At 37.6% G+C, this 15,208-nt stretch overlaps 1 protein-coding gene across 3 annotated transcripts in view; it reads right to left on the bottom strand.

The window, feature by feature from the left end:
• chchd6b (coiled-coil-helix-coiled-coil-helix domain containing 6b) overlaps nucleotides 1-15,208 on the bottom strand; it is a 63,379-nt gene that overhangs the window by 25,881 nt on the left and 22,290 nt on the right. For all 3 annotated transcript variants that reach the window (XM_044122396.1, XM_044122397.1, XM_044122395.1), the window contains 2 exons: nucleotides 10,380-10,463; nucleotides 3,111-3,181 (listed from right to left, as the gene is read on the bottom strand). In XM_044122396.1, the coding sequence (XP_043978331.1) occupies nucleotides 3,111-3,181; nucleotides 10,380-10,463 (155 nt within the window). The remainder of the gene's footprint in view (nucleotides 1-3,110; nucleotides 3,182-10,379; nucleotides 10,464-15,208) is intronic.

The raw sequence follows: 15,208 nt of genomic DNA, 5'->3' as shown, positions 1-15,208 counted from the left end.
GTGGTGTATACAAGTTATCAGAAATCATTTAAATTATTTTTATCACATAGAATAAGATGAAACCAACACACTTACTGTATAAACAATGCTAAGACGTTTCATTTATGAAGCACAAGGACTGGAGGCAGAACAAATGTGCATGCCCAGAAGGGATTGGCACAAATGATCTTTTGTTTTGTTTTGTTTTTTTTTTTTTAATTAAGAGTATTCATAAAGATCTAACTGATGTGCAAATGTAGAAATGGCTACAATAAAAAAGAACAAAAAAAGAACAAATTTTACATTCCACTATGATTATTGTCAGTGTTACATGTTGAAGTTGTAGCAAAAGCCTACAAACAATAAAGTGAGTACAAAAACATATTAAAAAAAGACAGAAGGTGGACATGTAGAGGTTTAATTGCCAAAAAAGTGAAGAATTATATATATATATATATATATATAGTTGCCATTTTAGCTAAATAGCATAATGTGTACTGCTCCAATCCTCCCCTGAAGAGTTGGTAAATAGAATAATTACTGGCTGGTCAGTGTAGTGTGAAATGACAGCATGACCACTCCACAATGAAACACTGCCCCAATGCTGACAGAACATGATGAGCACATGACTGTCTGAATACAAAATGAATACAAAATGTGTGTGGCAGAGATGGAAAAGGGAAATTGGAGTGAATTTTTTGTGTGCACAGTATAAAAATAATAGCAGCACACTGAAGTCAAACTAAACGCTTTCCTTCAGCAAACTTGTGCTGCAGTGATCTTTTAACCTCGCTCATGCAACTACAGAAAATAGCAAATCTTTACAAATGTAATCATTTGGACAAAATTTGAGGATTGCATTGTGTGGAGCTGAATTGAATGTGTCTGGTACTAGAAGATGTCAGCGTGGCGGATGAGGTCATTGTCCATCAGATAACACTTACCATAACCGTTTTAAAGATTTTCGCTGTAACCCACAGTGTCTCCCATCGGTATTTATACTCCTTGAACTTCATATTTTTATAATTACAACAATAAATCTGATTGTATAAAATTAGCAATATTGCATTTTAAACCAATGCAATAGTGAACATGATAGTGAAGTGCACAAATGTGGCCTTCGTTAAAGGAAAGGCATGCAAAGTTTCGCCTAAGATATGCTGCAAGCAAAGTATGGGATACAGGAAACATTTGCTGCTTTGGTGACGAAACACCACAATTAAATATTTCAGCTCACATGCAAAAAAAAGCTATTTGTGCCAGAAAATAAACAGTGTACATCATCCCCACCAATAACTTTTCCATGGTCTAGCTATATACTTTCTCCCTCAAAATCAAATGAGAGGTCCTGACAAGTAATGAAGGGTTGAAGTCAACCAACCAATATTACATTCCTGGTCTACCAGGGTTTGGGGTTGTAGAATGACAGTGACTTAATGAAAGGATGCATAGCAAAGCAAAGCACTAGCAGGGGCACAAAGTTGCGAGTGTGCAGAGAGCAGTTGATCACAGCACCAACTGATCCTCCAGTGCCATATGAACAGAGAAATATATAGGGCAGCAGAACTTGATGCAGCTGATATGATAAGAATGATTTGCAACACCTTTGTTTGTATTTAAAGCTCTGAACGAATTAAAGAGCTTACATGTGGAACAACCCAGAGCTTAGCTAGGTGAAAGCTTAGGTAAAAGATGTAACGTTGACATGAACTGACTTTAGTTTCCCGTTCCTTGCTCCATGCTCTGAAAGCACACTTGCCAAGTAATTTTGGAAGACAAGCTTGAAAACACAAAGTCATCCATAACGCAGGATTTGCGATTACATTTTCATTGGAAAAACACAATTTAAAAGAACCATTACACTGCTTCTAGTGGTGGCAGCATAATTCCGTAGGAATGTTTATCTTCAGCACAGCCTGGGGAAAAGGTCACAGCTCATGGGAAGGTGGATGGAGCTAAATGCAGGGCAACTCTAGAAGAAAACCTGTTAGAGACTGCAAACGACTTCAGTCTGCGGCAGACTGAGTTATGATGGAGTGGTTCCAATCAGAGGGCTTCATATCCAGGCTTTTAGGTAAATCTCATGAAATTTGGAAAATTCTAATAAAACGTGTAGACATGTGCTAATGAATGCCCATAAGAAAACTGAACACATTCTGACTAAATGACAGAAAGCAATGAGAATTGGTGTTATGAAGCAGAATTAATTAGCAAGTCCCACATACTCTGACAGCGTCAGCATGACAGTAGGTACGTGTGGAATAAAACTGGTATACTTTCTGACAACAGGTGAGGTTTTTCTCGCAGGAGCATCATGACCTTCTTGCAAAATCTGAATATGTTTAAATGTGTTCAATAAAAATAGAGTTTTATAGAAAGATATAATTGGGAGACAAGCTTAAATAATTTATTCCAAGGGCCTATAACAAAAGCTCCAACAAAGTCACATACTGATAGCAACTTAATTTTTTTGTGAGATCTTATGCCAAGATATCCTTTCTTATCCGTACACTGAAGCATGCCTTCTTTCGGATGAATTCATGTACAAATATTCCGTATTATGTTTCACATCTAAGGAATTAGATTCTTTTAAATAAGTTTTGCGGACATCAAAATAGATGTCACCGTTTTAAAGACCAGTTTCATGTGTAATATCTCCTTATGCCTAAATCTGCTGTTTTGACACTTCACTACAATTTTACTACATATTCAAGCATGGAAAAAAGTAATTGTCCATGTTAATTTGACGTCTCAGTCACAATATAATAATAGAATAAATGAGGGGTGATAATAGTAAATTATCACCCAGTCTCACAACTGTGAGTAAAACTGTTTAACAGGCAGCTTGAGGCTTGAGAGTCCACATTAGCAGACCTATAATATTGCAAATAGCCTCCACACACACTGTTGTCTGACACTTGTTAAATTGTTGTTTTCTCATTGATGGTTTTCGTTCCACTGCAACACTATAAAACTTTTATCCGTTGGATTTGCAAACAAAAGGAAACAAAATTAAATCACAAATAAAGTCCACTGCGTAAACTGATTTAGTACTACAGACTGAAAATGTAATGAGGCAGTGAGGATGAAACATAATTACAAATGTAACAGTTCAAATATTTAGTACTTACCGTATCCGCTCTCCAGTTTTAGCTGCAGCCTCAAAGTACTCTTCAGCTGTCTGCTTGTAGTTCTCAAGGTTCTGTGGGGAAAACCACAAAGATTAAAATGTGAGAGATTATTTTTAAAATGTCTAAGAGCTCAAAATATATAGTATATTCAGAGTATGGAGTAGGCTGCTCATTCAGGCTTCTTTTAATTCAAGAAAATGTTTCTGGGGTTTAACATAATTCCGATTTGAAGTTGCATCATTATTAAGCATAAAAGCTTGACTTTCAAAATTTTCAATTCAAGTTTAATGAACCAAAGCACAACTTGAATATTTACACAGTATTACTACAGTTGCAACATTTTTTTTTCTGCTTTAATTTATGCATTAATAGGCCAGAAGTGATGAGTAAAATGCAGAAAGCACCACAGAAATGTCACATTCCATAAATTAGTGACCTTTGGATTTTACAGCCTGCTTACAAATCTGAATATTGACGCTCTGGTGGTACTCCATAATGTTTGATTTCATGCAAGAAACTCTGGCATTTAAATAGCAATTACAACTCAGATGCAGCTTTTACCTGCTGGGCAAAGTCACATACAGCAGATGTTTACCTGAATAGTCAAGTGGTCGCAGTGTTAAGTACACTGCATTGTGGAGAATAAAGCAGATAGCATTTAAAAAATGCATACGATTTGATATCTAAAAATAAATTCCATGTTAGCTGCTCATGAGGATCACCTCAAAGGCTTAGTGTCAAAATATATGAAAAGGTTTGTTTAAAAAAAAAATCCAAACATGAACTTAATCTCTTTTTTGCCACCCTCTCATACACATTCACTGCAGTAATCACCATTTTAAACCAATAACCGCAGCTCTCGAGCTTTTACTTAATAACTCCCTATATTCCCAATAGATGAGGTGATAGGAGAGGAAGATAATTGAAGTGACTGTGCAGGGAAGAGATGGGATCAAACACAAACCTCCCCCACAATCCCTAGCCCTCTACTCCTTCAGTGCCCGCAAGTCATTTTCATATCTCATTATTTTAGGCTCATCTACAGACAGGCTTGCCCCGGTTTGAATGCCTGATGTTGGAAAAGACTCAACATATTCTCACAGGCATTTTTTACCTAATCTGTTCAACTTCTATTCTTTGTGATGCAGCAATCTGCCCCTATATCATTTCCTTTCTTAGTCATTAAGGCTTTATGACAGAAGTTATCCTTCTAAAATAGAGCACATTTCAGATCAACAACTGTCTCTCCAGACTGCGATACTGTACTGACTTTTTACAATTGACTTTGATTAATAAAGGTACAAATGAATGTGAATGAATATGTTTAAACTACAATCCTGTATGACTATAGTTTAACCTCTTTAATAAAATGAATATCTATTTTCTTAAATTAAAAGTTCTAACAATTACCCAGATTTGGCACTGAAAACATAATCATTGAAAATGTATCCCGAGTACAATTATAATAAACTAATCAAGTTTCATAGGTCAAAACAGGATGGAATAAGAAATGAAACTTTAAAAATAAGACATCTGGGCGTGCTGTGGTGGCGTAGGGGATAGAGTGACCCATGTTTGGAGGCCTTGAGTCCTCGACGCGGCCATCATGGGTTCGAATCCTGGACCCGGGAACATTTACCGCATGTCTTCCTCCCTCTCCTTCCCCTGTTCCTGTCAGCCTATTTTCATATAAGAGACACTGGAGCCCACAAAAGACCCCCTGGAGGGGTAAAAAATAAATAAGACATCTGGTGTGATTCACTCTGACATCATATACAGCTGTGTAATAGCGACACATCAAAGACCAGATTAGTCGATGTATTTGGGAAAAATGTACTTGGCTTGTTTTATCCTAGTAGATGTAGTAGAATAATATATAACAGAAAGACCCAACTGTCAGGATATGCATGTTGTTAATTCAAAGTAATTTAATTATTGATTGAAAAGGGGTTCAAAATATTACCTTCAAATAGCATCAAGTTCAATCAATTGAATTTGATAAAAAAAAAGAAAGACAAGGAGAAAACCAAAACATTTCCTTATAAATGGAAAATAAGCCAAAATAGCATAGGAGAACCACTACTGTGGTCTCCACAATTTTGCTCTCTAGAAAACTATTGGTCCCACAATGCACCATTGTTGTGAAAACATGACATGGTGTGATAGGACCAGAGTTTGCCAAAAAATAAAAATAAAAAATACAATGACTGATCTAAACAGAAAGATTTGCAAACTTGTCGTTTTCTGGTCTAGGTGCCACATGCAGTTTGTCAGGTGACTCCCACTGACTTTAATACGAAGATTTGAAGTGGTTATCAGACACCATGGCTATGTAAATATCTGTATTAAAAGTAGGCATTTGTTGTTTCAACAACTATTAAGTTTAGAAAAAATGCCACCACTGCTATGTTTTTAAACATCTAATAATCATTTTTATCTCTGAATTTATGTAGACTCATCAATTTGTTACATTTACATGTTTTGCTTTTAAATAGAATGCGAAGTGTTCGTAATACATTTATATGACTGAAAATAGAAGCTAGGGATTTTGAGGCTTATCTCACTTTCTGGAAAAACTGTCATTTCATACACAGCTGTACTTTCATGTTATGCACTTAAGTGTTTCGATAATTTACTGTACCTAAGTTGTTTCCAATAAATGCCTTAATAAAACAGTTTGGGACTGAAGAAGCCCTAAGCAATTTCTGTTGGAGGGAAGTAAGTTGTAACTTTGACAGGTTTTTAGTGAATATGTGAATTTAAATTAGCCAAATGAACCAGTGGGATGTCTAGTGTTAGAGCCAAGATTTGCAAAATGGAAAAAAAAAAAAAAAATCCACTGATACTCAAATTTGTGAAAATCTCTGATTATACAAGACAGAGAACAGGACAACAAAGGAAGGAGCAGGAGTTTCTTTAGGCAGCAAACGATTGTACATAATTTGGAATTATATGTAATTTTTGTGTCTTTAAGTTATAAATTCAACAGCTTTTAAAATTCGGATTCCAATTAAACATATTTATGTCGATAGTTGACACTTAGGCAAGTGTCAACAGGATGAATAAGAAATTAATTAACAGGCCAGTGAGGCCTGCAGTGCTTTAAATGCAGTTGTGGTTCTGCTTGTGACCTCCTCAATGAATTTGACAATAAGTAGTTTCAAAATTTTTTCTCATAGCGAGTTTGGATACGTTTTTGCCCTCAAAAAAAGGAAATCATAATTTGACAGCTTCTTTAATTGCTTACTCGCATCAACTTTAACTGAAATTAAAATGCCAATTTGAAAAATGTGTGACAAAAAAGAAAACAGAAAACAATCTGTTCAACCTGAGTCGATCGTTCATCTTATGCCACAGAAAATGCAGAGCAGCACAGTGATGTGACAGGCGCATTTTCTGTCAAACAAAACTTGAGCATATTTAGAAATATTTATTTGTGATTAAAGAAATAGTGAACCACAAAATACTCTATTGACTAAATTATAATTGACTATTTCCTCTGGTCGTGCAAGAAAAGAAAAGCAGCACAGAAGAAAAAGAAAATGGAGTCATTACTGGAGCATCTGGATTAGCAGCTTGAGCTTCTGAGTTTGAGTTGTCGTGGGACAGTGAGACTGTTTTGTGTTTCAGTTTATTAACATAAAATTTTGGGTATTTTCACCAGAGCAGACTTCAAGCAGCAGTCCCAGATCAGCTCTCGTGACACCAGAGAAGAGGAGCACCTATCACTGGCACACATGCTCTGAGCTCTTCCCAGTCGTTTCCACCCATGGGGACAAAAGCCCAATGTGGAGAGACTGGAAAGGGGGAGATGATAACCCTCCAAGGGGGAGAGCTGGGTTTTGAGGTTGTTGGAAAGGCTCATGGAGGGGATTAGTGTGAATGCATGTGTGCTGTGTTTGTGTATAATCTTGCATACATGCAGGTGTGTGACTAAATCTGTATTTGCTCCCGAATCTCTGTGTTCAGATGATCCTTGCATGCACACTTGTCTGAACACCCTCTAGGAGCTGTTGACTGAGATGGGCTGATGTCAGGGTTTTGAAGGGAGGGGTTCTTTCACGCTCCACGCATGGACGAAGGCGGATTAATTTTTCTTTCTGAGGGACAAGTCGGCAAAGAAGGGGGAGAAGAGGAGATTAAACGAGGTGAATTTTAAACTAAGACTTGTTTACAGAGTCACGGGTTATGTTGCCACAGGAAGTAGGATATACTCTACCTGTACACTGCATAGAGATTAGGAGAGCTTCCAAAAAAGACAGTGGAGAGTGGGGACTGGGAGAGAGGAGATTTGAAGGATGTTCCTGCATGTTCAGTAAGTGGAATCTCGATGATTCTGGGTTTTGATTCTGTGCGTGTTTGCCTTCATGAAAGAGAAGACATTAAAAGTCTCACTGTCCAACCTTCCCATTAGATATAGTTTGCCACATATGGCGGACTAAATGCGATGTCAGTTTTCATGTTTCTTTTGCTATTTTTTGCAGACTGTTATCTGCTCTTCAAAATAAGCTTACTTGTGCTCATGCATCTACTGATAAGGCAGCTGAACACACTTCTTTTGAGCACATTTGTCTACAATTTATACAAATTTTATTTTATTCTTTATTAATGTTTTTAATGGTTAAAATTTCTCCTTGGAGAGTGTTTATACAAAAAAATAATTTCTGTTGCTATATTGTTTTATGCAAAAAAACCAAACCAAACAAAAAAAAACACCATTCTTGTGACTAAGCTCTATTAATTCATTGCATCTGCACAAGTTCTGTCTCTTATGCCATAAGAAAGTTCATATTTGATGAAATATAATCTTTTACCCAGTCATTTTGGTATATCAAAGTCTTCTTGTGACTTTGATGATCCCTTGTGACCTTGTCTCTCTCAGATGCTCCAGCTGCCAGAGCTATGGTGGGTTTGAAGGGACCCAGGTAGAGCAAAAACATTTGTCCATTAAGGAATCTAGGTTCAAGTGAGTCAGAACCAGCACTGATAATACAATGGACTGCATTTCCTTTAATGTTTTTTTTGTTTGTTCTGTATTGTTTTATTTTTTTGAGTGAAAATTTTCAAAACTCTGTTTAGGTATTTTTCCATGAAATGTGCTTAGACCTTTTGATAATTCTTTAAATTCGGTCATCTGGTTCAGAGTCCAAAGTATGGAGCCTTAAGACAAACAAAAATCTGGCACAGAAGAATAATACTCATGGTCTGTGCTAAATGCAACCTTCTGGCGAGCCATCAGAGATTTGACCAACATTGGCAGGTGTGGAGTTCCTCGTTTGCAAACAAAAACAATCCGATTTGTCTGACCTTTTTTTTTTTTTGACATCTGCTGGTGTCGGCCAGCGGGTGACCCGTCAACTGTTCAGTTCGCGAAACCACAAAAAAAGCTAATAAACCAGCGACCCGCCAGAACCGCACACTGTAAAAAGCTCAAGCGGGCTCTTAGAACTACGAGAGGTTCAAGCTCCACTCATTCATGTTTAGCTTACAGAAAAACACCAACCCGTGAAATAAACAAAGACAAACTGACCAATAAGATTTAGGCTTTGGCGTGCTCCACCTCACCAACTTAAAACTCTGAACTAAGAACATCTGATCACATAATAGCAATTAACCATAGCTGTCCTTACTGATAACTGTTGTGAGTAGTCCTTAACATTAATATGATCAGGCAGGATGTAATCATATTTACATATATAAATTATTGTGATAAAGGCTGAGCCAAGAATATTTACGTCTGGATCAAACAAGTAGCCCTTCATGTTACTCTGTACCCGTGAAGTAGCTCCCAGTCTCAAAAAAGTTGGTGACTTTTGATCTAGGCTGTGTCAGAGTAAAACTATCTAGGACTATCAGCAGCAACAGAATAGAAAGTGCTGATGAAACAACTGAATTGACTCTGTTATAAATGCTTTTTCTTTTATTTATTCTTGACAATACATATATTCTGAAAAGCTTTCTTAAATATATGACTGACTCATGAACTCTTTCAGTCTTTTTAATTTTATGTACATGACCTCTGTCAGTCACCATTCAGGTTTTAAGAGACCATTTATTTTCAACCAACTAAATTCAGCAACGGTTATAGGAGAATAAAAAGGGGAAGGATAGGCAGCAAAATAGGAGCAATGCCATGAATGGAGAGCCGGATGAATAAAGTGTTGGACTGCAAAATGAAGGAAAATAAGGTGGAAGATGGTCGTCGACTGAGGACAGACAGTCTGTTTAATGCACAGTCCGTATAGCCTTTTTTTTTTATCTCCTCCCACTCAGTCCCTTTCTTTCTCACTACCTCATCCACATGCAGGTCAGCTGCGAGAAAATGATGGGGGGAGAAAAAGATAGGAGAGAAAAAGGGACTGTGGCGGCAAGCGAAGAAAGATAGAGCATCCTGCACTCTCCTGCCAATCAGTCTTCTCTGTCAAGCATTGCAGCGCATGCCGCTTGCTATGAGTCATGCAGAGACCCCACCATTTAACTTGGCTATGTAAAAGGTTTTCTCAAAGGCCTAAAGGAGGTGAGTGCCAGGGACTAGATAAGGTCCCCTCCTGTATACCTGATGGGCCCTGCCGCAGGGAGGGAGGGTTAGAGTGGAAGAGCCAAAGAGTCTCCAACTAATACTTGAGGGAAAAGCTGTGAATACACACAGTATCACCCAGAGGATGGGCAAGGAGAAAAAGGCAATAGCATACAGGAGAGTTTGTTTTTCTTCGATGATTTCATAGCTTTACTTCATATTAGGTTGCCACTTAAAGTTTCATAACATAATTTCTTTCTCTCCATTTTACTTTACTTTTACATGGTAATTGTAATGAGCAGAGACATTGCAAATGATGACCAAGACAGAGATGCTTGGCTACAATACACAGCACAATGTTTATCAGAAATTAAACTCACATCAACACAAAAACCTAGCAGGAGAACTTTAGTATGGGAGTAGAGAGGCGGTGATGGGGTGTTGTTCTGCAGCCACAGGTCCTAGCCACTGTGCTGCTGACATGTCAAATGTCTAATGTTATGTCCATTGAGTTATGGGTTTACTTATATTTTTAAGCAGGTTCCTCCCCACTTCAGCTTCACACTATTTTCTAAACGACCTGTTTTTTGCGTTAAAAGCTGCTGTGGGTCACACATTTTTCAATAAGTCCTGATACTTTACACCACAAACTTTCTTCTTGTATGACATTAGATTCAAGATCCATTAGATTTTTTTTGTGATTTTCAAATACTTCAACAAACAATCAGCAGAAATGGCAAAAGTATTCTTACTTTTTTCTCCATCATTTCTAATTGCTCTTTGTAGAAACTCTGGATTGTGGCCAGCTCCTGGTCTTTCCGCTCCAACAGTCTAGCCTGGGAAAGAAAACAAGAAAGAGACAGAAATTAAGTATGAATGACAGCAAAGATATATTTTTTCAGAAGGACATGACAAAAATAAATAAATAAATGAATCAAAACACCTGTCCTAGATTGATTTATACTAAGATTAGCTTACAGAGAGATAAGAGAGTACTGCTGGCAATTGGTTGGCAAGGGACTTTACTTAGAATAAATTGTGGTTAAACTAAATATACTTCACATGTTTCCAATATTTGTCAGGAAAATTCATCAAAAACCTATAGAGTTTGTAACTGTGACATGACTGTGGAAAGGTAGGAATGCCTTTCGAAGGTACAATAAAATACATTTTCATTTATTTTTCAAGCATCTATACAAAAGGCAGGAGGCAACAATAGCAACTGCAGGTGGTGTGGAAATGATTGGCTGAAATCACTGAAAATACTGCTGAACATGACTGAAAAAACTGAACATGTTAACTATTATTTCCAGTATCAATCATTTGTACTTTACTTCCAAGCAGAACCCTAACCACTGTGCAAATGTTTTTGAATCCCAAGTTATAAAAATCACCATATAGAGCTTATAAACCTGATAAAAAAATGACTGATTGTGTATTTCTGGTTAGCCTACACTTCTTTTCACAAGTCATGCTAATTCATTTTAAGTCAAAATAACATCAATATTGCGTTGGAACTGTACATTTAATTAGAACCTGCAAAATCTAGATTACAAAGTAGCACAAAAAATTTCAATTTCGTTGTAAACCAACACCATGCAATGACTTACAAAACTAGTTAGGCGGCATAAGATTGGCACAACTGTGGCTGGAGGTGAAGTGGTGGTGTTGACATTAGCAGGAGGTGAAAGCCTTTTATAAGCTCATTGAGCCAAGCTGTAACAGGCAGCAAGATGGTGGACTGGCTGAAGGAAGACCCACAGTTTGGGCCATGGCAAAGCAGCATGCAAGCAGAAGAAGACATAAGACAGATGCAAAAAAAGAAAAAAAAAAAAAAGAGAGAAACAGGGAGAGAGAGACACACTTTAAAAATTTGTTGGCATTTTAGCTGGAAGATAAATACATGTATGAATTGGTGATAAAAAAAAATGAAATCTGTTTCAAAAGCATAGGGGCACACAATTTTATCATTTCCAAAAGATTAACAACATCATTGAAAAGAAGTCCATGAATAATATGTATTTGAATAGCATATAGTGAAAACCAGAAAAAGAGCTAATAAATGAAAAAAAAGAACAGAAATCAACTAGAAAATTCCTGAAGAAATTTAACTGGGGCCTGCCAAAGTGTGCCCGTCGGTTTGGACCCAGCGTTCTGATGCTAAGAATTTGCATCAATGCTAAAGAAAGCTGCAATGTAATCAATAGCATGTGGAGAATCACAAGAATGTTAAGTAAGCTGGACATGCAACATTCAGTATGATAAAGCAAGTGCATTAGCTAAAATGAGCAAATATGCTAATGTAAGCATAAATACTTTCAGTAGCATGTGGGGTATCATTAGAATGTTTACTGTCATTTACTTACTCCATTAAGTATACTAAACATGGCTAATAAGTCTGAAAAATAGAAAATAGCTTATTTAAGCTAAAAGGCTAATGCTAATGAACTGCCTTGCGCAGCAAGGCAGTTCCCTAACCTTCGATAAACAGATAATGCAGAATGATATCACTGCACCGCCTCTGGCGGTGCACTGTCCAGAGGGGCATATTGAGGCTTTTATTTTGAAATTTGCAGTAAGCTTCATATTAAATGCCCACACTAATCCAATGTGTAAGAGTGCTTTGGATAAACCAGTCACATAAAGCCAAAAAGAGCAATTACATGATGTAAAAATTCCCAAGGCTTTTATTTTGAAATTTTTGTTAAGCTTCATTTGAAAGGGTCAAAGTCATCCCATGTGTAACAGTCATTGGATTAAATCAGTCATATAACGCTCAACAAAGCAATGACCTGATGTAAAAATGTTCAAGGGCTTTTATTTTGAAATTTTCAGTAAGCTTCATTTCAAAGGGCCAAACTCATCCCATGTGTAACAGTGACAGGGTTAAATGAGTTATATACAGCCCATAGCAGCAAGTTGTTGTAAAGGCCAGCTCAGTCCTCCTCTGTTTTAACTGAACTACTAGTTCGAACTACAGTGATGCGTATTTGTAGTCCTCAGCAAATCTCCCTGCTCTGGGTTCCGTTGCCATGGTAAATAATCCTCTCTGCCAGCTGTGAGTGAGACATCCAGGGGGAGACAATTCTCTGTTTGAGCCAGCCAGTTTGACTAAAAAAAGCATTGCAAAAAACAGTTTCCGTCGGGGAACCGTAATACATATTCGAAAACCGTTTGAAGCATATGAGAGGGCTATTTGTCGTCTCACATAGTCCCGCCATTCATATCTCTACCTCACTCACAGTATTAACAGCGATGAGATAAAAAAAGTGTGTGCCAAGGTCTGAAATTTTTCAGAAATACATGGAAGTGAATCAGTGAGATCTGTCTGCTACCCTGGCGCATGACTTTGCTCTGAAGCACCTGGAGAGAAAACTGTAAGCGCTAGATAATTTTTGAAAACATTTGACCGGAGCAGGCACGCGTATCAATGTCATGACCAAGTTTGATACCAATCATGCAATATTTGTGAGCGTGAGGGCGAGTTAAAAAATGATTTGGGGTCAAAATGTCGCTCTGACTCTCACTCTAGCGGAGCGGCCTTCACACTCTGATTTTTCCAAAAATCAAAAACTTTGGGTCGCTTAGAAAGAAGTTGTGGACAAACCATAATACATATTGACGTGCTGTCTTCACTTTAAAAGAGATAACGGACGTATCTACAAAATGAAGTTTGAATGGCGTTTCTACATAAAGTTATGATTTACACAGAAAATCCTCAAAAATAGGGTATTTTCAGGATTTACTGGTTGCCTCATCCCCTTGACGACGAGAGATGCACCTGGTGAGCTCGTTAGTGATTTTGGGGTCGTTTTTTGCTTTTTACGTCGCCATGGTAACTCCAAATCCCACCAAAAGTAATAGCACACCTCACGGGATCGAGCCGCACGTTTTGATACCACTTTTGTGGGTGGGCTCGCAGCGGTACGAGCCGCATTCACGGTGACGGAAGAATAAGTTAAGAACTAGAAAATTCCTGAAGAAATTTAAATGGGGCCTGCCAAAGTGTGCCCGTCGGTTTGGACCCAGCGTTCTGATGCTAACAATTTGCATCAATGCTAAAGAAAGCTGCAGTGTAATCAATAGAATCACAAGAATGTTAAGTAAACTGGACATGCACCATTCAGTATGATAAAGTAAGTGTATAAGCTAAAATGAGCAAAAATGCTAATGTTAGCGTGAATGCTCTCAGTAGCATGTGGGATATTATTAGAATGTTCTCTGTAATTTACTTAATTCCTTCAGTATACTAAACATGGCAGATAAGTAAGAAAAATAGGTAATAGCTTATTTAAGCTAAAAGGCTAATGCTAATGAACTGCCTTGCTACGCAAGGCAGTTCCCTAACCTCGGATAAACAGATAATGCAGAATGATATCATTGCACCGCCTCCGGCGGTGCACTGTCCAGAGGGGCATATTGAGGCTTTTATTTTGAAATTTGCAGTAAGCTTCATATTAAATGCCCACACTAATCCAATGTGTAAGAGTGCTTTGGATAAACCAGTCACATAAAGCCAAAAATGAGCAAATATATGATGTAAAAATTGCCAAGGCTTTTATTTTGAAATTTTTGTTAAGCTTCATTTGAAAGGGTCAAAGTCATCCCATGTGTAACAGTCATTGGATTAAATCAGTCATATAACGCTCAAAAAAGCAATGACCTGATGTAAAAATTTTCAAGGGCTTTTATTTTGAAATTTTCAGTAAGCTTCATTTCAAAGGGCTAGACTCATCCCATGTGTAACAGTGACAGGGTTAAATTAGTTATATACAGCCCATAGCAGCAAGTTGTTGTAAAGGCCAGCTCAGTCCTCCTCTGTTTTAACTGAACTACTAGTTAGAACTACAGTGATGCGTATTTGTAGTCCTAAGCAGCTCTCCCTGCTCTGGGTTCCGTTGCCATGGTGAATAATCCTCTCTGCCAGCTGTGAGTGAGACATCCAGGGGGAGACAATTCTCTGTTTGAGCCAGCCAGTTTGACTAAAAAAGCATTGCAAAAACTGTTTCCCGTTAACCGTAATACATATTCGAAAACCGTTTGAAGCATATGAGAGGGCTATTTGTCGTCTCACATAGTCCCGCCATTCATATCTCTACCTCACTCACAGTATTAACAGCAATGATATAAAAAAGTTGTGTGCCAAGGTCTAAAATTTTTCAGAAATACATGGAAGTGAATCAGTGAGATCTTTCTGCTACCCTGGCGCATGATTTTGCTCTGAAGCACCTGGAGAGAAAACTGTAACTACTGGCGCTAGATAATTTTTGAAAACATTTGACCGGAGCAGGCATGCGTATCAATGTCATGACCAAGTTTGATACCAATCATGCAATATTTGTGAGCGTGAGGGCGAGTTAAAAAATGATTTGGGGTCAAAATGTCGCTCTGACTCTCACTCTAGAGGAGCTGCCTTCACACTCTGATTTTTCCAAAATCAAAAACTTTGGGTCGCTTAGAAAGAAGTTGTGGACAAACCATAATACATATTGACGTGTTGTCTTCACTTTAAAAGAGATCACGGACGATTCTACAAAATGAAGTTTGAATGGCGTTTCTACATAAAGTTATGACACAGAAA

The sequence above is a fragment of the Gambusia affinis genome, linkage group LG07, assembly GCF_019740435.1.
Source record: "Gambusia affinis linkage group LG07, SWU_Gaff_1.0, whole genome shotgun sequence".
In the NCBI taxonomy this organism is placed as follows: Eukaryota; Metazoa; Chordata; class Actinopteri; order Cyprinodontiformes; family Poeciliidae; genus Gambusia; species Gambusia affinis.
Note: the sequence above shows the minus strand (reverse complement) of the source record. Positions and strands in the feature narration are given on the sequence as shown.